General features: G+C 51.8%; 1 protein-coding gene across 1 annotated transcript; it reads right to left on the minus strand.

The window, feature by feature from the left end:
* MYH6 (myosin heavy chain 6) lies at positions 1–26,042 on the minus strand. Its single transcript, XM_043555824.1, is given in 38 exon segments — positions 1–80; positions 439–573; positions 1,283–1,378; positions 2,535–2,810; positions 3,012–3,137; positions 4,048–4,251; positions 4,556–4,864; positions 5,991–6,115; positions 6,226–6,391; positions 6,572–6,755; positions 7,308–7,504; positions 7,883–8,001; positions 8,100–8,226; positions 8,543–8,932; positions 11,183–11,273; positions 11,518–11,663; positions 11,951–12,127; positions 12,277–12,519; positions 12,656–12,911; positions 14,749–14,885; positions 15,158–15,281; positions 15,427–15,529; positions 15,532–15,543; positions 15,633–15,720; positions 15,995–16,065; positions 16,971–17,280; positions 18,472–18,642; positions 18,907–19,175; positions 20,923–21,061; positions 21,149–21,252; positions 21,724–21,822; positions 22,045–22,108; positions 22,989–23,081; positions 23,352–23,463; positions 23,744–23,771; positions 23,857–24,013; positions 24,255–24,398; positions 25,827–26,042. Coding segments are annotated over 38 exon segments (5,817 nt in total). The 5' UTR covers positions 26,028–26,042; the 3' UTR covers positions 1–56.
* Positions 26,043–26,450: the final 408 nt, after the last annotated feature.

A 26,450-nucleotide genomic window follows, 5' to 3' on the forward strand; every position in this document is an offset into this window, starting at 1 on the left:
GAGTCTGGCACTCATCTTTATTACAGGTTGGCAAGAATGAAGTTCCAGAGGCAGTGTCACTCCTCATCATGCAGTTTTTGCTGAGAAAGGAATAAAAGGTGTGAGGGGGCAGCTGGCAAGAGGGAGGAAGGGTGTGGGGAAGAATCTCCAGGGCTTTTAGGGGCCTAAAGGGGATGCCTTTAGGGGGAGAGGTTCTGGCCTCAGGGATCTTGGTTCTCATTTGCGGGTCTTTGTAGTTTAGGGGGTGGAACTGGGCTTTCTTCAGAGGTGCCAGTCTGTACGGGCCACTCTGAGTAGGAAGGGGATTCTCAGGCATGGGAGCTGTGGGACCCCCAGGTCTGTCACACTATAGGGTAAGGAGTGCCCACTCTGAGGGGCACTGATATTGGCGGGTGTGTTGACATGGGGTGACTAGTGGGGCCCAGAGGAGGGACCCACCTTGGTGCCGATGTCGCGGCTCTTGGCCCGCAGCTTGTTGACCTGGGACTCGGCGATGTCCGCCCGCTCCTCTGCCTCATCCAGCTCATGCTGCACCTTGCGGAACTTGGACAGGTTGGTATTGGCCTGCTCCTCCTGCAGGGGCGGGGGGTTAGGGCGGGGGAGGATGAAGTGAGAGGCAGCAGGGGTTGGAAATACTGAGCATCCCAATCTGAGGGACTCCCTGTCCCCGAGCTAGGGGCTTGGTGTTCTCACCCCCAACTATGTTCCCCTACCAGCTTTGCCAAGGATATCCTGCTCCTGGCTTGGCATCCTCCTCAACTTGCCCAGAATTCAGAATCCTTCATGGCCACCCACTGCCCAAGATGCATTAGATACTGTCTGGTCTGATTTCTTTCAGAACCCAGCCTCACTGCACCTGCTCAACCAGAACTCTGATAGATGCTCCCAACTGCAGGGTTCCTGCACACATGTGAGCATTAACACCTTATGTGCACACTTTGCTGCCCACCCAGCATCCTCCCCACTGCTCTATGGTCAGGTCCTTCTCTGGGCCCAATTCCATAGCCACCTTCCAGCCTTCAGCACTGTCTGGCCCCCTGGCCTGCTTAGCAGTGGCACTGCTTTCTCTTGGGCCTACTGGTGTATGGATTATAAGCAGTTTGTAGGCAGGTCCTGGGTCTATTTGACCCAAAAGCATTGCTTTTGTTTGCTCAGGGTGCCTGACATAGCTCTGAGCACCCAGAGCACGTGGAACGTCCAGTCCCCATGCTGAGGCGGACACCTGCCAATTCTCACACATGAGAGGTATGTTGACAGAGAATGGAGAAAACCATGAACTCACTGCCTCCTCTGCCTGGCGCTTGTAGGCCTTGACCTTCAGTTGCAGCTTGTCCACCAGGTCCTGCAGCCGCAGCAGGTTCTTCTTGTCCTCCTCCGTCTGGGGGTGGATGGATGGGAGAAGCCAATTGAGAGGAGGAGCAAGTAGAATCATTGTTCCCTCCCTCAATACATCACTTTCCTCCCTAGGCCTTAGTTGCCTCTCCCTCCCATGGGCCAGGTCAATGAGGGGGTGGGGGATTCTACCTCTGTTGCTACTTATAGGTCAAAGGACCACAGCAAGGTCCTCAGTCCAGATCTAAAAGGCAAAGAGGGCTGTAGCGCTAAAGTTGGAAGTGGGGGAAGGGGCCCAGAACCAAACAGAATTCTTTCATCTGATAACATGGAGACATCGGGGCTGTGTCAGTTCCAACCTGGAGCACTGTAGATGCTCCTGGCCAGTGGTTTTAGAGTGAGCTGAGAGGACTAATGAGGAACCCCGAACAAAGTTTATTATCATAGTCCAGACCATTCTGACCTATCATATATATATTGTACTGGGTCAGATTTGGGCACTGTACAGGATCACTGTCACCTGATCATTCCTATCTCCACATCATTGCATGTGCTAGGATACCACTTGCCCTTAGGATTGCAGTACATCTGCAGTTCTATAGCTGTGTCTCCTTCTTGTGCCTCTCATATCCAACTGTCAAATGAATCAATACCCCCTTTCTCTGTCCTTCCTTCCCTGTGAAAACAACAGGTCAAGGGCAAAAGCTCTGAGCTATGCAAATGCAGGTCTTAGAACATTTTGGGATCTTCTTTATCTAAGGCCTTCTATCTGTTGTTCCAGAAACTCCTTGGAAGATCTGAGTCTTTTCCCATCTCTGACTTTTATCCCTAAAGTGCTACACTATGTCCCCCCCTTTCAGGCCAGTAGAAGCATTCCTTGGACTGTGCTAAAGCCTTAATGGTAGCACTTTAGGTTATTAAAAAAAAATCCTGAGGAAATTGCTGGTTAAAAGATTTTTAGGAAGTAGAGGTAGGTTCTGCATTCACTAGGAAAAATCATGGACTCAAGACAAATTGACTCCAGGGAATGTGAAAGAAAATTAATCTAAAGATAGCTTCTCAAGACATGGGTTCCAGGGGGGTCGGGTGGCATTCCTGGAAAGTGCATGTGCGTGGGGCCTGTGTGGGTTGGGAGGTGGGACTAGAGAAGCACTTTCACATTAGCTCTCAACTGCCCCCTAGAGCAGCTCCCACGCCCACACCTGGTAGGTCAGCTCCTTGATGCGGCGCTCACTCTTCCTCATGCCCTTGACCGACTCTGCGTTGCGCTTCTGCTCGGCCTCCAGCTCATTCTCCAGCTCCCGCACCCGGGCCTCCAGCTTCTGCAGCTGCTTCTTGCCACCCTTGAGGGCGATCTGTTCGGCCTCATCCAGCCTGTGCTGCAGGTCCTTGATGGTCTGCTCCATGTTCTTCTTCATGCGCTCCAGGTGGGCGCTGGTGTCCTGCTCCTTCTTCAGCTCCTCTGCCATCATGGCAGCCTGGGGACGGGAGGCACGTGTAAAAGAACAGAGGCCCGGGGCCTCTTGTCCCTTGAGGATCACTTTTCCCATCGTGGCATTTGTTTCCCAAGGCCCTCAGACTCACGCAGCTACAGAGTCAACTTGCCACGGCACAGTGGCCTGGCCTGGACCCAGGGCCCCATGTCTTTAGCGGGGGCAGGAAGGGGAGCAGTCACTCACATCCGTGATGGCCTTCTTGGCCTTCTCCTCGGCGTTCCTGCACTCCTGCACGGCCTCCTCCACTTCAGTATGAAGCTGGGACAGGTCTGACTCCATCTTTTTCTTTTGGTTGATGAGGCTGGTGTTCTAGATACACGTAGAGAAAACTATCAAGTAGATACTTTGTTACTTGATTCTACACCTGTATCCACAGAAAATTAAAACCAGTCATTTTTTTAAAGTCTTGTTTTTATTTATTCCTTGTATCCTTTGTTATTGTGTATTCCATGTTTTGTATCAGCTTTCCCTTTTCTTATGAAAATGGATATGTTCTTGAGGTTTACCTAAAATTACTCAGCTCTGAAGAAAGACTTCAAGCAGCGAAAGGTCTGCAATTCTTCTCCTGACATCTTTTGTAATGTGTCTATTCAGGAGCATGAAAATATTGCAGGGAAAATGGGAACAACTTTTTACCAGGACAATATCCTGGAAATGATTACAGTTGTAGAAAGAATATGGTAGAGTAATGAAGAGGGGCTGGAGTCAGTGGATGATATCATTCCCACACATACTAAATTACAGCAAAAAGGCCCACAGGACCCTGCAGTAAGATGGACACGAAAACTCATTGCAGAGAAGAGCTGACGTCACTGTGTATGGGACTGCAGAAAAATGGTGTTCCGTTGAGAATTTGGCTTACAAGTAGATGCACTTGTACTTCGTTAAATGCCCCACATCTCCCTCTACAGAGCAATCTGGGGGCTGTCCTCCAGATCAGGGATGCCAGATGACAGCACGCATTTCACCACTCCCAGATTTGTGACTTTGGTGGATCTCGCCAACCAATCACGACCCCATTAGCTTTTAAGTGTAGGCCCTCTTCTCAAGGTAGTGATTCCGACAGCCATGACTGACAGATGAGAGATGGCCCAACAGATGAAGCAATTTGCCATTCTGGTTGGACATACTCACTCAGAGCATCTGGTTCAGAAGCTTCTGTGGTGTCCCGGCCTCTGCCACTCAGCAGGTTTGTCCACACGGCCCCTGACCTCCTCACCTGGGAGTGCAGCAGCTGCACCCGCTCGCTGGTCTCGATCAGCTCCTGCTCCGCCAGCTTCCGAGACCGCTCCGTCTGCTCCACCATGGCCCGCAGCTCCTCCAGCTCAGCCTGCAGCAGGTTGTTACGCCGCTCCACGATGGCGATGTTCTCCTTCAGGTCGTCGTTCGCACGGACCGCATCGTCCAGCTGGATCTGGGTGTCCTGCAGGGGAAAGCATGTGAGAGACATGCACCCATCCCATCAAGGCTTCCTATTTGGGGTCTGACACACCCTATGCCATGTTCAAACCCTCGGTCCAGTAGAGGGCAAAGGGGCACATCCCCTCATCTATTCTCTAGTCCTGGAAGCTGGACTGGTCCAGGACATGCTTAGGATCTGGTCGCTTTTCTTTCCTCAAGCCTCCAAGTCCAGGAGGTGGGTGGCTCCCACTTTCTCATTTGTGTCAGCCCAGGGCCCTCATCATACCTGTGGGCAGCTCCCTTCTGAGCGTCCCAACCTCTTTTACCTTCAGATGGGCCTGGGCAATCTTCAGGTGCTTCTGGGCCTCTGAGGCTGTCCTGTTGGCCTGGCTCAGCTGGATCTCCATCTCATTGAGGTCGCCCTCCATCTTCTTCTTCACCCGCAGGGCCTCGTTGCGGCTGCGTGTCTCTGCATCCAGGGAGGTCTGCAGCGAGTCCACCACCCGCAGGTGGTTGCGCTTGGCCTGCTCCATCTCCTCGTCCTTCTCTGCCAGCTTCCGCTCGATCTCTGCCTTGATCTGGTTGAACTCCAGCTGGGCCCGGAGGATCTTGCCCTCCTCATGCTCCAGGGAGGCCTGGGAGAGGGTGGGGAGAGAGGGTCCAAGGCAGACAGTCAGGGCACAGGGCAAGGTGGGGAGGGAGGCCAAAAGTATGCAGGGTATCAGCCAGGACTACGGCCTCTGGAGAGGAAGGCCTGGGAAAAGATGCAGGAGGTGAGAACTGCATCCCAGACCACCAGGGTGCCCTGCCAGAGGAAGTGCAGGATGATCTGGGTTTCCTCTGTCAAGGAAAGGGTTTGAACCTCACAATTGCCAAAACACTCTAGTACCAACACTGCGTAATCCTGACCCTCTAAACATCATAGAAAAGTGGGAGATTTTTCGGGGCGCCTGGGTGGCTCAGTCGGTTAAGTGTCCGACTTCAGCTCAGGTCATGATCTCACGGTTTGTGGGTTCGAGCCCCGGGTCAGGCTCTATGCAGACAGCTCAGAGCCTGGAGCCTGCTTCTGATTCTGTCTCTCTCTGTCTGTCTCCCTGCCCCTCCCTTGCTCACGCTCTGTCTCTCAAAAATAAATAAACATAAAAAGAAAAGGGGGAGATTTTTATGACCACATATTCCAAACTTTATCTTTGTTTCCTGGGTCACTTACCCTTTAGTGAAAAATGTTAGAAACCCCCTAACTCAGGACTTTCCCTAGGTTCTTAAAAATGAACAGTAATAATAGCAAATATATATTAAGTGCTTAAGTTTGTTACCTCATTTAATCTTAGTAATAACGCATAAAATCTTATTAGGTATGTACAATTCATTCCATTAGAGATAAGTAAAAGAAGGTACAGAGAGGTTAAGAAACTGGCCCAATGACACAGTGGAGGTTCTGAAGCCAAATTTCACATTCAGATCTGTTTGACTCTGAAGCCCACTTAATGTCTGAGGGGTTATTATGATAACCACTTTATAAACATGATAGGAAACATAACCTTATGACTTATAATCAGACTGGGATGATTTTCTGGGTGCAGACCTTGGCTTTGGAGGTAGTCATGGGTACCAGATAGTAGGTAGACTAAAAAAGGAGCTAATAAATTTTGTCTTGGGGTCAGCACCACCCCCAGGTGAAGGAGAGTGGGGAGTCAGAAACAAGACAGGGTAGGTAGGAGAGGGTATGAGGTAGCGGTGTGGGCAGAGACAGCCTCTCACTTCTGCCTCCTCCAGGGCCGACTGCAGCTCCAACTTCTCCACTTCTAGCTGCTTGCGGACCTTCTCCAGCTCATGTGCATTCTTCCCTCCTTCTCCCAGCTGCTCAGTCAGGTCAGAGATCTCCTCTGGGGGTCAGAGGGCCAGAAAGCCCAAAGCCTGAGTTTTCCCTGCCCAGTGTGGCCCTCCCCGTCCTCCCCTCCCCCGCCCCTCCCTGGTCTCTCAGGCCTCAGCGCACCCTGAAGGTTTTTGTTCTCCCGCTTGAAGGTCTCCAGGTGCTCCAGGGACTCCTCGTAGGCATTCTTGAGCTTGAAGAGCTCTGTGCTGAGGGAGCGCGCCTCCTTCTGCGAGGACTCCAGCTCTGACTGCGACTCCTCATACTTCTGCTTCCACTCAGCCAGGATCTGCGGGGACCTGGCTCACTACGTGGCCCCCAGTCCCACCCCAGCCCCGCTCCAGGGCCTGCCCAGGTCCCTGGGCTGGGCTCAGCCTCCTCCCCTGCCCTCAAGGAGGAGGTCCCAGTCTTCACGGTGACGTTGGCCTCCCTGCTCCGCCCCTGGCTACGGCCTCCAGCTCGGGCCCACCTTGTCAAAATTCCTCTGCTTCTTGTCCAGGGCTGCGGCGGCTGCATTGGAGCGCTCCACATCCACCATCAGGTCCTCGATCTCATTCTGCAGTCGGTGCTTGGTCTTCTCCAGGGATGAGCACTTGGCGTTGACGGCCTCCACGGCCTCCTCGGCGTCCTGCAGCCGCTGGGCCAGCTTCTTCCTGTCCGGGGCAGTTAGTGTGTGTGTGTGTGTGTATGTGTGTGTGTGTGTGTGTGTGTGTGTGTGTGTGATTCTACCTGGGAACAGTGGGACCTTGGAACCACCTCCTCCCCAGACCAGGTTGACCCAATCCTCCTCCCCACAATACCTTGGGACCCTGAACAGCCCTTTAGGCCCTGCGTCCCTAGCCTCGAGCAACCTAAGCCTGTGAGTGCCTAGGACAGAATGTCTTCCCTACGTGCAGTGACCTCTGGGTGACAACCCCCACCCCTCCCCATACCAGGCTGATCGATGGAAGCTCCTCTGACCAACAAGCTTTTTGCTCGTCTTATACGTGAGCATCAGGTATAACCCGAGCCAAAAGCTCATGCGTCACAGGAAGTGAGACAGGGCCAGCCAGGTTCACTCAGAACACAAGATCCAGGCTCCCTTTCAATCATCTCTGTTAGCCCCCATGCTTCTTCCACCCTCCTCAGATCTCCTTCCCATGCCCACTCTGCCTGTCTTGCTCCTTCCTCTCTTAGAATTGGGTGGGGGACTGCCCTGAACTCACTTGGCCTCTTCGAGCTCTTCAGTCCTCTGGATGGCATCTGTCTCGTACTTGGTCCTCCACTGGGCCACCTCTGAGTTGGCCTTGGACAGGACGCGCTGCAACTCAGCCTTGGCCTCCGTCTCCTCCTCGTACTGCTCCCGCAGCAGGTCACAGTCATGTCGGGCTGACTGCAGTGCATGGGCCAGGGCGTTCTTTGCCTGGGGAGGGGTGGGCACTGACAGACAGGCTCATTTCCGAGGAAGGGAGGAGGGAATGCCCCACCACCATCATTCTCTAGATCCTTTTCATATCCATGGACTTCAAACAAGCCCAGCCTCAATTAGAGTGAGGGCTGGTATGGAATCTCAGCATCTTGGAGTAGCCTCCCAGTTTGCCCACCCCACCCCCTTACAAATAAGGAAAGAGGCATTCGATGATGTTGAGGTGTGGCTTAGCTGGAGTGTAGAGGAAGCTAGATTGGGGCTCTTTCCACCACAGAGGATTCTCTCCAGTCTCTAGGCCCCTATTCCTGGTCTTGATGTTAATTGTCCAGCACTGCCATCAAGCCTGTCCCACTGTCCCTAGCTGCGCCTCACCTTGCCCTCCTCCTCCAGCTGCCTCTTGAGGTCCTCCAGCTGCTGGGTGTAGGAGAGCTTGCCTCGGGTCAGCTGGGATATCAGTGCCTCCTTCTCATCCAGCTGCCGAGACAGCTCCCCTGGAGGTGGGAACAAGAGGGAGGAATTTGTGAGCTACGGAAGGGGGCAACTGGTACCTGACCCTCAGGAAGGCGCAGGGCTGGTGAGGGGCACCCACCGTTTTCAGTCTGCAGCTTAGCTCGCTGGGTGGTGAGGTCATTGAGGGAGCGTTGGGTCTCTTCCAGCTTTGCACGGTACTCATTGGCCTGGTCCTCCAGTGTCCGGGACACCTTCTCCAGGTTTGCCTTCAGGCAGTAAGGGACAACTTGTCATGGAAAGGGACTGGGTGGACCAGAGAAAGGATGGGAAGGCCAAGGTGGGGAGAGCACAGGGATCAGGGGGGTGAAAAAGAGAGGTGCTGACAGGAACAGTCTGAAAGGGGTACATGAACTAAAGGAGAGATGGTGAAGAGCTGTGGGCAGAAGGAGGGAAGGTGAGGGAGAGAGCAAGACAGAGACCAAGAGGTGATGAAGGGGTGACGATGAGAAGACAGGGCAGAGACAGTGGAAGGAAGGCCACCGAGACAGAGAAGGGGGCAAGAAGGGTGAGCGGGCAGCCCACCTTGGCCTTGATGATCTGCTCCATGTTGGAGGTGACATCATCCAGCTCCAGCTTGAACTCGCTCTTCTCCTTCTCCAGCTTCTGCTTCACACGCTGCAGGTTGTCGATCTGCTCGCCCAGCTCGGCCACGCTGTCGGCGTGCTTCTTGCGCAGGGCCGCCGCCGTGGCCTCGTGCTGCAGCGTGGCCTCCTCCAGGTCCCGTCTCATCTTCTGGAACTCGGCCTCGCGCTTCTTGTTCATCTCGATCTGCACGGACGTGGCCCCACCGGCCTCTTCCAGCCGCTCGCTGATCTCCTCCAGCTCCCGGGACAGGTCTGAGCGCAGCTTCTCCACTTTGGCCCTGGCGGTGCGCTCAGCCTCCAGCTCCTCCTCCAGCTCCTCGATGCGAGCCTGGGCCGGGACACAGAAAGCTCAGACCCACCGCCTGCAGACCCCACCCCAGGGCTCTAGAACACGCAGGTCTCTCCAGAGCAATGGTTCTCAACTAGGGAAAGTTTTGTGCCATGGGGGATAGTTGGCAATGTGTGTAGACATTTTTGCTTGTCATGACTTGCCATCTAGTGGGTAGAGGCCAGGGGTGCTGCTAGACATTCTGTGATGCACAGACCATCAATATCAATTTGGTTGAAGCTGAATCCTCAAAGCACTTCCTAGAGACATTTAGACTCAGTCTGAGAATCTGCAGCCCTGAATCCAGAGAATCTGTGTTCAGATGGGGATTTGGAGCTCCTGTGAGATCCTGAATCTCAAAGATTCCACAGATACACTAGACTCTGCTCTGCTAAACATAAGGCAGGAAAGCTGGTGCTTGTATCTTACAAACAGTTGCAATAATATGCCTGAAAACAATCAAAATGTTTATAATCCGGGCTCCTGGGTGGCTCAGTCAGTTGAGCGTCTGACCTCAGCCCAGGTCATGATCTCACGGTTTGTGAGTTAAAGCCCCACATCGGACTCTGCGCTGACAGCTCTGGAGCCTGGAGCCTGCTTCCAATTCTGTGTCTCCCTCTCTCTCTGCCTTTCTCCCACTTACGCGCTCTCTCTCTCTCTTTCTCTCTCTCTCAAAAATAAACATTAAAAAAAATTTTTTTAAATGCTTGTAATCTTCCAGGTTCACCATGAAGTCCAGTCAACCATACTCCTCACTCTCCAGGGGTTGCCTTATTTATGTCTAGGGTGGGTTCTACTTTTGTTGTTCCCTTCCAGGCCAGGTGAGTGCTAGAAAGTTGGCCTTTTCATCATCATGCCCCTACCTCATTTTTCTGGCCTTTTCCTTGGCCTTGACTAAATTGGGAGAATGTCCCATCTTTCATTTTGATCTGTTCCCTGACCAGCCAGGAGCAAAAGGGAGTATCAATCAGTGGAATCCCTGAATCTGTGGTTGAGGACAGTGTTAATGGAATGTGTGTGGGTGGGCCCTGGGAGCAGGAGAGAGAAGGCCACCACGCCTCTGCTCTCAAGATGAGGAAGGTAGGACTATGTGCAAGAGCTTGGGCAGGAAGAAGGAGGGCCTCAGCCTACGGCCAAGACCTGGTGAGGATAATAGCACTGTTGTTCTGGGTCTAAGGGCCAAAGAGTTTGCCTAGACCCAAATAGAAGAACCTGGAGAATGTCCTAATATTCTGGCTATAACTGAGAGGGGCACCCAAGAAAATGGAAGGGTAAATTATCACTGAAGGCAGGCTAGCCCCTGAGCAGCTCCCCAAATGAGTGGAATTGTGTTCATGTATCACTTGTAGCCTGGACCATGGGCCCCGAATGCTGAGGAGAGATCAATGCTCTCCAATAGCCACAGTGTGACCAGAAAATCAGAGGATAAGGCCTTGCCTGTAATAGTTGAGTACCTGCTGTCTTTGTGGCCACTATGTCCAGACCTGGCCATGCAGCTTCTGTAGCTATAAAATGGGATCTCAGTACCTGTCTGCCTTGCTTCCAGGGCTCTTCTGACAAACACAGGACTAAAAGCACGTTAAAATTCAGGGTGCACTAAAAGTAAGGGTGGCTATGGCTGTTAATTTAATCTCCTCCTGAAGAGGGATGAGAAGGCCATGGAGAAAATAAAAGAACACCTTCTAGCTAGTGGCAGGCTGACTGCTAGCTAAGTGGTTTTATAAACATTATCTCCTCTGGCCTTCTGTAAGGCAGGTGCTATTATCTCATTTCACAGGTGAGAAGAGAATCTGAGACTCAGCAAGGGGAAGTGAATTGCTCAGGGTTGTAGGAGTTGACTGAATACCATAGGGTCAGTACCTGGGAAGAGTATGATCAGAGCACTCCATAGGAAGGTGCTCCATGAAGGCCCTCCTCACCTCCATGTAGAGGGAAAAAGTACCAGAAGAAGAGCAAGAGGAGACTTGAACTCTGTCATTTGTGCTGGAGGAAAAAAACCCATGAGACAGGGTACAGCTCATCAAGAGAGCCCTTTTAGTAGGCTTGTTTGCCTCCCAAAATAGCCCTGCTGAAATAAGACTCATTGCTCTAATGGGGGAAGGCTGGTGTTCCCAAGTGCCAAGTCAGGGGGCATGGTGTCTCCAAGGCCGCCTGGAGTTGTAGATGCTGTCTGGAACCCTACAGAGCTCTTGCAGCCTCAGCTGCCTCACCACTGAGCTCCCCATTTGGCTGTACCAGGAAGAACTTCACCTGGTTTTCCTTCAGTTTCTTCTGCAGCTGAAGGGCCAGTGCCTGCTCATCCTCAATCTTACTGTTCTGCTGATTAATGTCAAACTCCTTCCTGGAGGAGAAGGGAGGGGTGACAGGTGGTCTTCCGTCCTCTGTGCCCATTCTCTTCTCTTGCCTGGCATGCTAGGACAAGTCCCCTCCCCACTGGTGCAGAGGGTGAATGAGGGAGGGCTGTTTGACTTCCTCATTCACACTGTGCTCGGGACAGTCATGGCCAGTGGGGTTGTGGCATCCTGTGCTCTAACCCTCAGGCCAGACATCTCCATTTGCCCCTCTGGGACACCCCAGGCTCCTACTTCTTGAGTTTTTCTTCAAGCTGCTGCTTGTCATTCTCCAGGTCCATGATGCTTTCCTGGGTCAGCTTCAGGTCACCCTCCAGCTTCCGCTTTGCTCGCTCCAGGTCCATACGAACCTTCTTCTCCTGCTCCAGGGATCCCTCCAGCTGGTGGAGAGAAGAAAATAAACAAGGTATAGAAAACATGAGACCCACAGTACATGCTCTTCTGCTCTCTTCTAAAGTCAAAGTCCAGCGGGATTGGAGGTCAAACTAGCAGAGAAATCCCTGCAAGCACAAAAAATTCTGAGTCCTAGTCTAGTGAGGAATTGCAGAGGGCAAAGAGGCTTCAGGGGTCATAGAGGTTAGCTCTAAGTACCAGGAACTCCTTGGCCATTGATGTTGCCTGCAAAATCCTGACCTGAGAGAGACAGAGCATGGCTCTTACTACTCACATCATCCACCTGCTGCTCCAGTTTGACCTTAGACTTAGTCAGTGTGTTGGCCTTGTCCTCCTCAGCCTGAAGGTCATCTAGGGCTTGCTGGTGGGCCTCCTGCAGAGCCTTCTTTTCCTTGGTCAGCTTGGCGATGATTTCATCTAGTCCAGCCATCTCCTCTGTCAGGTTCTTCACCTGCCAACCAAGAACCCCATCTCATTCAGGGTCAGAGGTCACCAGCCTGGAGATGTCTATGGGTATGTCCAATGCCAAGGACCAGGACCACCTTGTGGTTTGGGAATCCTGAGGAGACCTGGGCTGGAGCCAGAAGGAGCTGCCCTCACCTTGTTCTCTGTTGCATGCTTCTCCTTCTCCACCTTGGCCAGCGTCAGCTCCAGGTCATCAATGTCCTTCTTGAGCTCAGAGCACTCATCTTCCAGCTTGCGCTTCTTGGCAGTGAGCTCTGCATTCATCTCCTCCTCGTCCTCCAGCCTCTCTGTCATCTCCTTCACCTTGGCCTCCAGCTGGATCTTGTTCTTGATCAGCTGGTCACAGCGCTCCTCTGCATCATTGAGGTTATCTTGTTCCTGGGAGATGAGGAAGGAGAGCAGAACTGGTGATTAAAGAGAGAAGAGACACAGGACCTTAGTCCCTGGGGATGAGATGGGCTATAATCCAGGGGAGTAAAGGGGGAGGCATGAAGAGATAATTGCGTGGCTTTACCGCCTGCACTTGGAGCTGGAGGTCATTCTTCTCCTGCAGCAGGGACACCATCTTCTCCTCCAGCTCCTTGCGGCGAGCCTCTGACTTCTCCAGCGCCTCTTTGATGCGCCCAAACTCCTCCTTCATGGTGGCCATCTCCTTCTCTGTCTCTGCGCTCTTCAGCAGTGGCTTGATCTTGAAGTAGAGCTTCATCCAGGGCCAGTTCTTGACCCCCATGAAAGCCCGAATGTTCCACTGGATTACCAATAGGGCATCCCTGGGAAAGAAACATGGAGGTAGGAAAGAGCATTCAGAAAGAACACTTCCCAAACATGGGACCGACTGCAGTTGGCTCCCAGCCCATCTAAGCAAGTTCGCAGGCACCAGAGGGCTGGAGCCCTGTCTTGCGCCTTGATATACACCCCCACTCCAACATTACCTCACTGATCATGGAGCTACTCAATAAATATTTATTAATTGAACAATTCAACCAGAGGACAGTTTATATCTTCCCTGCTGAGGCACTAGTAGTAATGAAAGCTACGCCACTCAGAATGTCTACTAAGTTCAGTGTTTTTAATCCCATAAGAACTGCAAATATGTTAAAACTTGTATTTCACAGGTAAGAATATCTATAGCATATATGTAAATTATGAAGCATGAAATAAAATCACGAACCATGAACCTATCAATTGTTCAAACAACTAGAGCCATTTTCAATGTTGATTCAACCTGTGTGCTTCTCTCCATCCTCTTTCCTGGTCCCCCCACCAGAAGTAGCCACTATCCTGAATCTTGTGTTTTTCATTTCCTTACTTTCTCAAAACATACTTTAACTCAATGCATATGTGTCTTTAAACAATATGTCACTGTTTTTTGTTATCTCTGAGTTTTATAAAAATTGCATTATACTGTATGTATCCTTCTGTGACTTGCTTTTGTTCACTCAGCAGTATGCTTTTGAGGCTCATACACATTGTACCATGTAGTTGTAAGTCCCTCCTTTCATTGCTTTATAATATTCCACTGAACAACTATTCTACTATTTACCCATTCCCCCGGGGATGAAAATTGGAGTTATTTCCAAATCTTTGCTGCTCTTCAATGATGCTATATTCTTTTTTTGTCTCATGTTGTACATGTGCAGGAGTTTCTGTGGGAATGCACTTAGAAGTGGAATTGGAAGGTATGCAATAGTCCATATTTTTTTTCTTTTTAAGTGATGCTATGCCCAACACAGGACTCAAACTCACAACCCTGAGATCAAGAGCCGCATGCTCTACCAACTGAGCCAGCCATGTGCCCCTACAATTGTCCATATTTATATTTGTTTTTTTTTAATATTTTTAAACATTTATTTATTTATTTTGAGAGAGACAGAGAGAGTGTGAGCAGAGGGTGGGGGAGAAAGGCAGAGAGAGAGGGAGAATCCCAGGCAGACTCTGCGTGGTCAGTGCAGAGCATGATGTGGGGCTTGAACCCATGAAACTGAGATCATAACCTGAGCTGAAATCAACAGCCAGACACTTAACCAACTGAGCCACCCAGGTGCCCCACAATAGTCCATCTTTTTTTTTTTTTAACATTTATTTATTTTTGAGAGAGAGAGACAGAGCATGAACAGGGGAGGGTCAGAGAGAGGGAGACACAGAATCTGAAGTAGGCTCCAGGCTCTGAGCTGTCAGCACAGAGCCTGACGCGGGGCTCGAACTCACGGACAGCGAGATCATGACCTGAGCCATGACCTGAGCCGAAGTCAGCCGCTTAACCGACTGAGCCACCCAGGCGCCCCATACAATAGTCCATCTTTAAGAGATAATAGATTGTTTTTTCAGGGAGGTTGCATTAATTTACAGACTTCTTGATTTTTGTCAATCTAGTGTTTTTAAATGGTATCTCATTGAAGCTTAATTTGCATTTGCTTATGAAGAATTTTCTTTTTTTCTTTTTCAAAGAATTCAAAATGAGACCCAGAGTGGTAAAGTCACTTGCTCAAGCCAGCTAGTGAGTGGTGAAGCCAGAATTTGAACTCAGGTCATCTGACCCACACCAGTTAGCACTGCTTGTTTGCCTCTTATATCTCTGGGAGAGCCTTTCCCTTTCCTTCACCTCACCTGCGTTCCACGATCTTCTTGAACTCAATGCGCATGAGCTGGCCCCGGGCTTGTGCTTGGATGCGGGTGATGATGCGGCTCAGCCTCTCGTCCCGCATCTCCTCCAGCAGCCCCAGCAGCCCCGCCTTGAAGAACACCTGTGGGCAAGAGAGCCACAGCCTCAGAGAAGGGTAGCTAGGGTGGAGGAAGTGGGTGGGAGGTGCTGACTGAGCTCCTAGGGGATCCATCACCCATATATCCTAGACCTCAGAGTGAAATATGAAAAAGAAGACAGAAAGGAAGCCTGGGTTCCAGCCCTTGGGTTGATTCAGGAAGCCAGAATTCAGAGGCCTGCCTTCTAAACTCCTAACTGCTCCGCTTAACATGGCTGGGCGTCCTGCAACTCCACGCTGTGGGGCTTTAGACCCACCTTGGTGTGGCCGAACTTGTACTGGTTGTGGTCAATGTCCAGGGAACCCAGCAGCTTCTCTGCCCCTTTCCTGCTGTCAATGAATTGGCCCTCAGGGATGGCCGTTGGGTTCAGGATGCGATACCTGGAGAGGGAGGTGCCCCAAGTCACCCACGTTCTGTGCTGACCTGCTCTGCCCACAGCATTCAGGGCCACCTGTGGACTCCCCTCCCCACCAGGTCTTCCCAGTTTCCCCCTGTTTCCTCAGCTCCAGGGCACCCTGTATCCACCTCTGCCGGAAATCTCCATAGAGGATGCGGTTGGGGAAGCCCTTCCTGCAGATGCGGATGCCCTCCAGCACACCGTTACAGCGCAGCTGGTGCATGACCAGGGGTTGTCCATCACCCCTGCAGCAGGAAAAGAGGAGAAAGGGTCAACCTCAAGGCAAGTGGATGCCAAGTACCCTCTCTAGATCAGACCCTTACACATCGCTCACCCGGAGCCTTCCTTTCATTGGGGATGATGCAGCGCACAAAGTGAGGGTGGGTGGTCCTCAGGTTGGTCATAAGCTTATTCAGATTCTCCTGGGGGTGGATGAGAGTGGGGACTCAGAACCCACAAGAACCATCTTTTTGGTCCCTGAGCCCCTGACATCCTGTCTCCAGAACTCTCCAAGGGACAGAGAGTTGACATATAATTTATGATGTGAATTCAGGCTTGTGTACAACTCCCATGCCCAAAATGACCACATAACTCTAACTTCTTTCATTCCCAAACTCAGAGCATCAGGTTAGGGTGACAGCCAAAGGGATGGGCCTGCCCACCATGGGTCTCTTGGCATCTCTGTGTCCTTCTTACCCGGTGGAGGGCTGACACTGTCTGAAAGGATGAGCCTTTTTTCTTCCCTCCTTTGCCTTTACTGCTGTCCCCTAATAACAAGAAAAGAGATGAGAAGCCAGAGCCTGAAAGTGGAGGAACCCTTTGGCAGGGGCAGGGTTCTACCCCTCACTAGCCATGTGACTTCCCAAAGTGATTCTCCATGTCTTAGGTTTTCCAGGAGGAGAATGGTAACTGCCTCTAAAAGATGTGATGGGGGCGCCTGGGTGGCGCAGTCGGTTAAGCGTCCGACTTCAGCCAGGTCACGATCTCGTGGTCCGTGAGTTCGAGCCCCGCGCCGGGCTCTGGGCTGATGGCTCAGAGCCTGGAGCCTGTTTCCGATTCTGTGTCTCCCTCTCTCTCTGCCCCTCCCCCGTTCATGCTCTGTCTCTCTCTGTCCCAAAAATAAATAAACGTTGAAAAAAAAATTAAAAAAAAAAGATGTGATGAAGATTAGATAAGTTTGCTTGCTACATGGTATATGCTGAAATAATACCAGTGCTTTTCTCCCACCTTCTAACTCCGCCCTTCATGCTTACATCTTTCCATGGTCTACCTTTCTTCTCATAGTTCATCCTCCTCATTCCAATCCACACCCTCTCTTTTCCTTCTCTGAACGGGACACTCACTTGTTCTATCAGATGTTCAGTGATCCTCCTACAGGTATGACTCTATGCTGGGCCTGGTGCAGTGATGTATGACACCCTCACTGACCTCCAGTTGCTCACAGTCTTGAGGAGACACACGACATGTACACCAATATCCATAGCACAAAATGGAAAATGGCACTTTCAGAGATCAGGTACAGATGGATGCCTGTGGTATCTCCTGACCCCCATCCTGTGACTGGAAAGTAGGCTCCCTTCTGCCTCTATAGTCACATGGTTTGAAGCAGTGAGACCCTGGCCCCTCACAACTTAAGAATTGCTCTGGCCCAATACAGGGGCTGCCCTCTTACCAACATCAGCAGAAGCATATGAGGAGAAGAGTGTGGCCATGAGCTTGAGGGAGGACTTCTGGTACAAGCCCACCACTGTCTCGTTGAGTGGGTCTTTGTTCTTCTCCAGCCAGCCCAGGATGTTGTAGTCCACGGTGCCAGCATAGTGGATCAGGGAGAAGTGAGCTTCCTGCTTCCCCTTGACATTGCGTGGCTTCTGGAAATTGTTGGACTTGCCCAGGTGGTTGTCATACAGCTTGGCCTTGAAGGTCATGTCAGTGGCCTTGGGGAACATGCACTCCTCCTCCAGGATAGACATGATGCCCATGGGCTGAGAGCAAGGGGAGGAAACAGAGAGAGCATCATTGCATGCACTCCCAGGATTCCAGAGTCCCACACCCTACCAGAGGAAAGACTACAGCCCAGTATAGCGGGCAGGCTACAGAAACTCTGTGCTAGCACCTTCTGTCACAGTATAGGAACCTAATATTCTTGGAATCAGCCTAAATACAATTCTATTCTGGCCTACATAACCTCTTTTTGCCCCAGTGGACCTAACAAAGAGCCCTGTGCTCCCAGTTGTCCTGCAAGGTCCCAAGGCCTTGCAGCAAGTCCCTTCTTCTTGTAAGACTCCTTGCCCCAGGGCAAGGAGTATGTATGTGTCAGAGGTGCCAGACTGAGGGACAGGCCAGAACCCTGTCTATATGATGGGTAACAGTTCTTCAAGGGATGGTTAGAGGGATCCAGGTTCTGTACAACATCCTGCTCTTCAGAAAGGATGGTAATTCTTGACTTTTCTTGGGGAAGGAATTGTAATGAGAATTTGATTAAACTAAAGATGTCTCCCTGGAAAAAGGCATGTTCATACTCTCTCTCTCTCTCTCTCTCTCTCTCTCTCTCTCTCTCTGTTTCTCTTTCCCATATAATTTCAGGCAATTCTGAGGCTTTTGGAAGAGCAGCACCCTGGATAACCACCCAAAGCTTCTGGTAAGCTTGCATTTTCTGAAGGGCAATGGCTGGCTGGGTGAGGGTAGTTATTCCAAGCTCTGGTCTGTATCAACAAAGTGCAAAGGCACACTGAGAACAAGCCAGCACTGGGAGCCTCACACCTCACATCCTTGTCTCTTCTGAGTCTATACACAAGAGGAGTTGAAACAGGCTTATTCTCTGCTATCAGGAAGAGGAGGGAAAACCAAATGTCTCCAGTTTCAGCCTAGGATCTTTCCATGAATGATGCTTCTCATGGAAGTCAGAGGGACCAAGAGTCCTCTCTTCACTAAATCTCCTTCTTAGGACTCTGGGAGGTGACCACCATGCAGGACAAGTTCTTAGGTACTGGGGAGAGAAGAAAAGGGCTCATCCTCTGTATGCCCATGACTTTACAGTGGGTAGAAGCTGGGTCTGAGAGAGGCTTGGGATTCTGGGGACTCCAGTATCCTGGTTGTAGAAGGGACAGTACTCCCACTCTGACTGGGATGACAGGGGAAGGTGACACACACAGGTGGCAAGATGGAGGCAGCACCTTCTCGATGAGGTCGATGCAGGCCTGCAGGTCCATGCCAAAGTCGATGAACTCCCACTCGATGCCTTCCTTCTTGTACTCCTCCTGCTCCAGCACGAACATGTGGTGGTTGAAGAACTGCTGCAGCTTCTCGTTGGTGAAGTTGATGCACAGCTGCTCAAAGCTGTTGAACTGCAGGGGGCAGGGGTGGAGCGGGTCAGGCAGGCAGAGGTCTGAGAGGACAGTGGGGTCAGCCCAAGCCTGTGCCCCAGCCCAGTTAGGAGTGTGGCCGGACCCCTCCTCTGTCAGGCCAGGGAGAGGGAGCCCCCACTGGAAGACAGGACGATGTGTTTATCACCGCTGAGCCCCACCGCCTTTCCCACTCCTGGCCATGATGGTCACAGGTGCGAATGAGTGAGTTACTGTTCCCCCCACACCCAGGCTCCCCCAACTCACATCGAAGATCTCGAAGCCGGCGATGTCCAGGACCCCTATGAAGTATTGGCGTGGCTGCTTGGTCTCCAGGGTGGCATTGATCCGTGTCACCATCCAGTTGAACATCTTCTCGTACACTGCCTTGGCCAGCGCCCCAATGGAATAGTACACCTGCTGGACGCTCTGCCCCTTGGTGACGTACTCATTGCCCACTTTCACCCGAGGGTGGCACAGCCCCTTGAGCAGGTCAGCTGAGTTCAGCCCCATGAGGTAGGCAGACTTGTCGGCATCTGGTGGGGAAGGAAATAAGCAAGCACTTTCCACAGACCTCCTTTGCCTGCCCCAGAGCTTTTCTGAAGCATTGAGTCTGACCCCTGTCACTAAAGAATTGCAAATCCAGGCCTGGAAGGGCACAAGTCTTGCCAGGGGCACCCAGCCCAGGCCTCTCCATCTGCCCAGAACTTCCCACCACCCAGCAATTCCTCTTGCCTCTGTCTTTGCATCTACTGGGCGTCCCTGGGCGAGGCCGTTCACCAGCACAGCTGTGAGCTCATCCTTGCCCTCACTGTCCCTTCATGTCTCCAGGGCAGACACTGTGGTTGACAGAAGAGACATGTGCTGCTCCCTGCCTCCTTTCTTCCATCCCAGGATCTGGCCCAGGATTGGGCCCATTCTACTCTTAATCCATGTGGGGTTTTTTGGGTTTGTTTTTGTTTTTGTTTTGTTTTGTTTTTAATATGTATGTATGTATGTATGTATGTATGTACGTATGTATTTTTGAGAAGGGGTGTGAGTGAGCGAGAGGCAGAGAGAGAGGGAGAGAGAGAGAATCCTGAGAGGGGCAGAGAGAGGGGAGGGAGGAGAGAGAGAATCCCACGAAGGCTCTGCACTGTCAGCATAGAACATGAAATACCTTGAGCTGGAGCTCACTCGATGCAAGACTCAAACTCACAAACAGTGAGATCATGATCTGAGCCAAAGTCAAATGCCTAACCAACTGAGCCACCCAGGTGCCCCAATCCATGTGTTGACCAACTTGACCAGCTGGGAAATCAAGGTTTCTAACAACGTGTTACACCCCCCCCAACATACAATCTCTGTTTAGAGGAAATTTATTTGATTTAATTTCAAGAATTTTATGGTAGCTTGTAACATGCTGTCATGAAACCCAGGCTTGGCATTTTGATATGGATAGACACAGATAAGTGGTCCTTGAAGATAGGCTAAGAGGAACATTCTTAGGCATTTGTCTAGCCCTATACACCTCATATCTCCTTCTCCATGAAATGTTACCATAGTCCCGGAGTGAGCTAGGAGGGACTGTTGTTCCATTTCACTAAGGAGAAAACTGAGGTCCAGTGAAATGTGTGACATGTCGATGTCAAGCTGTATTTTGACCCCTGGCCTTTGCCTCCCAAACAGGACATGGCACAGAGTCTGAACAGGGCTCACCCAAGGATTGGGGACCCTTTGCATACATACTGCATTAATGATCAGGATGCACAGAGCTCAGAGTCCGCTTTCCTGAGCTTGGGTGAGTCTTGGTCCCAGGAGGAAGCATCCCCAACTCATAGTTGGGATTGAAGAGTTGGCAAGATTGTGGGGGACCTCCCTGTCTGCTAACCTCCCCCATGTCCCCGCCCCTCCCTGGCTCTCACCCCATCCATCTACCCTACAAGCCTCAGGTCCCTAGGGAGCAGGCCTGTCTGGGGAGAGTGGGTGGCCTCTGGCTAGGCTCTAACAAGGAGAAAGCCTGTTGGTAGTGGTGGATGGGGTGAGGGTGAGGGCAGAGCCTCCTTCTGGGAAAAGGTGCTGCCCTCTAACCATTTACTTCTCGTACTTCTGGTTTCCTCTAACTTTCTCTATTTTATGGTCCTAATAGTCTTAATAAATTAGGTTGTCAGCTCTTGAAGAATTTTTGAAAGATACCACTTTTGGTTGCAGCTTGGGAGACCCTGCTCCCAGTGGACTATCTCCTCATGACAAGTGAACACCCAGCACCTCAGGCCTTTACAGCACCTGCCTTCCCTGCCCCACCTTCAGTGCCATCTGGCTCAGCCTGCTCCTCCCGCTGCTTCTGCTTGAACTTCATGTTCCCGTAGTGCATGATGGCACCTGTAAGCTTGTAGACACCGGCTTTCTCCTCAGGAGTGAAGCCCAACACATCAAAGGCACTCTTGGAAAGAGCAAGAGAGGCAAAGAGGGTGGTTAGATTGGGTGGTACAGGAGCCCTCAGGAGCTTTCACGCTGCCTCCTTACTCACATCTGTGGCCACGAGCTCCTCGGAGTCATCGATGGAGGCCACGGACACCTCTCCCTGAGACACGAAGGCGTAGTCGTAGGGATTGTTCGTGACCAGCAGCATATCTGTCCAGGCAAGGAGCAGGGCAGGAGACAAGGGGATGGAAGAGGATAGAGACAGACAGAGAGGGGTTGGTAGAGGGACACCGTGGGGGTGGGGCAGGGATAATAGAGGAGAGGACCGGGAGCAGGGAGAGAGGAGGAGAGTCAGCAAGGACCATGCAGAGAATCAAAAAGACATGAAAAGGTAGACAGGAGACCCAGGGAGGGAGGACAGTGGGAGAATGATACCTGGGAGTAGGGCAGGCACAAAGAGGAGAAGAAAGAAACCGACCAGGAGGAGGAGAAGAAATATGACAAAGAAAAAGTAGGAAAGGAAGCAAGAGGAGACTCAGGCAGGTCTGAGATGGGGGAGGAAGAGAAAGCCACTGAGCAGACCAAAGGAGGAGGGAGGTGAGCAGGAGCAAGTGAGGAGAAGGAGGGTACCCGCCCTGTAGGGGAGGGCAGTGTGGGCATTGAGGCATTAGGTGGGCTCACCCAGCAATTCTGGCTTCTTGTTGGACAGGATCTGGTAGAAGATGTGGTAGTTTCTCTCAGCCTTCAGCTGGAAGATCACCCGAGACTTCTCCAGGAGATCTGAAGTGCAGAGACGGGGGGAAGGCAGGTAAGAACAGAGAGAGTCAATCCAACAAAATGATGGAGATTAGGGAAGAAAGGCTCTTATAACAAAATGGAGAAAGCAGGGGAAGAGGCAAGGAGAAGCAGAGGGAATGTTAAGATAGGGTCGCCCAGCTAGCTGGGGAAGAAGGCAGAGATAGAGGACACAGAGAGGTGGGCAGGGCTCCCTGTCATACTCACAGGTCTCTATGTCTGCAGAAGCCAACTTTCCAGTGGCTCCAAAGTGGATCCTGATGAATTTCCCCTGGGGGCGGATGGGACAAACAGTGAGGGAACTGACCAGAAGGGACAGAATGGAGATCTTGGACCTCAACACAACCCAAAAAGCCCTGAATAGTTCTGGAAATGTTAATGACTTATTTGGTGTCCCAATTTACTATCAGGAAAACAGAGAAAAGGATGCCTATTCCCCTATTACCAAATATCTCTGAGCAAAAACAATAACATGGGAATGAAAGTAAATATTACTACCTTTGTTTCTTCTTTTAAAAATATTTATTTTTGAGAGAGATGGGGGAGGGGCAAAAGAGGGGGAACAGAGGATCCCAAGTGGGCTCTGTGCTCACAGCAGAGAGTCCAATGTGGGGCTCAAACTCATGAACCTTGAGATCATGATCTGAACCAAAGTCGTACACTCAACTGACTGAGCCACCCAGGTGCCCCACTACCTCTGTTTAGAGGTAGGGAGTTTAGATAAAGGAGCTGGGACTTAAGCATGGAGACTTTCTGGGTAGGTGGAAAACTCGGAAATCAGCTCCAGCACCTATGCTCTCTTCCCCCTTCCCATGTGGAAGAGCTTTGTAAACAGTCATTAGGAAAATCTAGAATGTGACAAAAATCAGCTCCATTACTTGGCTATGAAGCAGCCATGGTGACTCTGGGTTTCTTGAGTTCTCAGAGCTCAGGGAGGCAGACTGAGTGGGGAGGGTTTGGGATGTGTGTGTGTGTGTGTGTGTGTGTGTGTGTACATACACACACACACACACACACACACACACACTTGCTGGTAACCAAAAGCCAAACACAGGATGATCAATTGGGTGTAGTGACTGTTAGGAAAACAGTGCCGCCCTTTTCTTGTCAAGGCCAGATGAGGCCAGTTGGCAGTCATCAAGGGCACTCACGAAGCGGGAGGAGTTGTCATTCCGAACCGTCTTGGCGTTGCCAAAGGCCTCCAGGGCGGGGTTGGCCTGGATGATCTGGTCTTCCAGGGTGCCCTGCAAAAGCAGCAAAACCTCGAGGGTTTATCTTCTGTCCACCTCCAGCAGTGGAGAGGGCAGGAGGCTGCTCTGGTCCCGGGAAATGGAGGTGGGCTTGTGGCTCCAAAGGGCCATATTTGGACATCAGAGTGTGTGTCTCCTGCCAGGAAAGTCTTGAGCATTGGGCTTAGTGGTGCTGTCCCCACTGTTCCCCAGGGCAAGACTGGGGGTCCCCTGGGTCAGCCTGCCCACAGGCCCCCTCTGCTGAGCCTGTGGCCCACTCCATACCTTGTTGGCATTGGCATTGTCCTTCTTGCCACGGTCACCTATGGCCGCAATACTGGCAAAGTACTGGATGACACGTTTTGTGTTCACAGTCTTCCCTGCACCGGATTCTCCACTGGAGGCAACAGGGACCCATCAGAACCCAAGATCCCCTCTGTGCTCCATTCAGAGTTCAGCACTGCACCCTCCTCCCTCAGAATCCTGGCCATCTAACCTCCTCCACTGGGGTCTTGCAGAGTTTGCATATCATTGTAGGTCACTCCGGCACCCCTCTGAAAACCCAGCTCCCCACACTCCTGACAGTCACACCCTTGAAACTTTCCTCCCCTCTGTACCCCCAGGAATCAGCCTGGATCCTCCCCAAGTCCCTGTGTGGGTAGATGGCATTTGCTCACGTGATGAGGATGGACTGGTTCTCCCTATCTGGAAGAGGAAAGAAGAGAGGCAACAGAGTCAGGTCCATGGGGTACAGGGCTGAGGGGGCACAGGTCAGGGCTACTAGACTCACCTGTCAGCATGTACTGGTAGGCATTGTCAGAGATGGAGAAGATGTGGGGTGGTGCCTCACTCCTCTTCTTGCCCCGGTAGGCAGCCACCACCTCCGCATTGTACACAGGCAGCCACTTGTAGGGATTGACGGTGACACAGAAGAGGCCAGAGTAGGTCTGGAGTAGGAGAGAGGGCAGACATGAGGGGGTAAAGTGGTAAGCCTGGGGCAGATGGTGACAGGCAGGGGAGTCTCTTGCTTATCCCAGCTGGCTCCTCTCTTTCTGCAGCTACCAGGGGTAGGAAGGGGGCAAAGGGGAGCTGGGCCCCATGGGCGAGATCTGACCCCTATCCTTGAGAGAGTTGCCCTGGCCTCCTTTGGCCTCTATCCAAGGCTGGCATCCTGTCATGTATACTCACGTAGATCATCCAGGCTGCATAGCGCTCCTTGAGATTGAAGAGCACAGCGGGCTCATGCAGGAAGGTCAGCATGGCCATGTCCTCGATCTTGTCAAACTTGGGTGGGTTCTGCTGCAACACCTGGTCCTCCTTCACGGTCACTGTCTGGGGAAGGTGCATGGACAGGGATGACCACACTCCTACCAGAAACCTTGCTATTGTGTACTCGCCAGCCTCACCCACTTACCTCCTTCCAGGACACGGGCCACAACCTGGCCTTGATCTCCCAGCTCTTCTCTGACCAGTGCCCATAGCTCCCCCACAACTCTTTCCCCACATAACTTACTGCTCACTCTCCCTCCCATCCTAGGTACTGTCCTAGAGTCCCTGTGTCTTACCAGGACCCCAGAGCTTGTGCCCTTGAGCAGCACTTTTCCATCCCTGCTTCAACTGTCTAGGGGCAAACTTGGCGGGGCTGGCAGCTCTCCTGTCTGTGCACACACCTTACCTGACTCCTGGGGGCAGTGCTTGAGGGTGTCAGTTGCTCAGGGTCAACCTTGCCTTGCTGGAAAACATCTCACCCACCTTTCCTACACCTCCCTGCTCTGCATTGGTCACTATCAGTGTGGTTTGATTGGCACCAGTTTGCATGTCCTAATGTCATTAGATCCCACAGGTAGGCATTCTAGCATTGTTTTCTTTCTTCCTTTTTTTTTTTTTTTTTTTTTACAGTGGAGGAAGCTGTGAATAGAATAATTAAATGGTTTACTGGCAGGGTGGATAGCCAGTGGCAAGGCTGCGATCAGAGTCAAAGCTCCCAGCAGGCTGTGGGCTGTCATAGCACACCTTGTTGGGACACAACATTCAGTCACCATGTCTCAAGGCAAATGGTTCTGAGCTGCTGCTAGTGACCAGTGGCGATTCTCATGGCTGGCCTGAGGAAGCAGGGACTGTGGACATCTGAGTGCTAGTCCCCAGCTCTGGGACTGAACGTTCAGCTCAAGAGTTCCTGCTTTTTTGATGAACCATGGGAATCTACTCCCAAAACCAAGAGCACACCGTACACACTGTATGTTAGCCAATTTGACAATAAATTATATCGATCTATCAATAAACATTAAAAAAAAGAGTTCCCACTTTTTGTGTTCCTCTGGGCCTAAGACTTTGCTCTTGGTTTGGGTGAGGTTGTGGTTTGGGGGAGTTGGTCCGTGGAGGAAACTGAGGCACAGAGGGGAGGGATACACATTCAAGAGGGAGCTTTACTTTATGCTGTGTCTGTGTCTTCTTTATCTACAGGACCCCTCTGAGGCCAAAACCAGTGGAGGTCCCCCCATCCCCGCCCCAGCATCCTCTCTGGCAAAGGATGTGCATCCCTGGGATGGTGCCCTGTTACATCTGCTCAGGTCCATCTGAGAAAGGTCAGAGTTCTCACTCAAATGTTGGGCTCCTCTGGGGGGCGGGGGCATGTCCTACACCCTTGCTGGCTCTGGGTCTCCTACAGAGCCCCTCAGCTCCCATTGCAAGTGCCCCCACTCTTTATACACCCCCCCACCAAACCTTCTCTCCCTTTCCCTGGTGCTCTGCCCCACACACCTTGCCATTTTCTGTCTCAGCAGTGACCTTGCCCCCTTCCCGGGACAGGATCTTGGCCTTCACAAACTCCTCCTTGTCGTCGGGCACAAAGCACTCAGTGCGGATATCGAAGGGCCGGGTCTGGGCCTCCAGACGCTCCTTCTCTGATTTGCGGAGGTACTGGGCTGCTGCCCCAAAATCAGCCATCTGGGCATCAGTCATTTTGGCGCTCCTTTGTGCCTGAGACCAGAAGACCCAAGCGTCAGTGAGTGGCATTGCCCTCCACACCCTCACTCCCTGCCACACTTCCTTATCACCTGGGTCCTATTGCTCTCCCCCACCGCTGAGAAGATCCTCGCCTGGGTCCCTTGCCCTGTGACATGATGCTGGAGGAGAATCTCTAAGGAGTTTGCTAAGGGGAGGTGCTGAGCTGCTTGGAGAAAGGACGGGGGCCCTGGTCCAGCAACCTGGCTCCCAAGAGATAATTGGGAGGCTCTCACCTAGTTATCTCTTCACAGAGAATCCTGAAGACTCTGAACCATGTGTGAAGCCACAGAGGCACAGCCAGGCAGAGGGAAGACCAGACAAAGAGAGTGAAAAATAATGGAGGCAGGTCAACAGGAGGAAGTGAGCCAGGAGGCTCGA

The sequence above is a fragment of the Prionailurus bengalensis genome, chromosome B3 (genome assembly GCF_016509475.1).
Source record: "Prionailurus bengalensis isolate Pbe53 chromosome B3, Fcat_Pben_1.1_paternal_pri, whole genome shotgun sequence".
NCBI classification, from domain to species: Eukaryota; Metazoa; Chordata; class Mammalia; order Carnivora; family Felidae; genus Prionailurus; species Prionailurus bengalensis.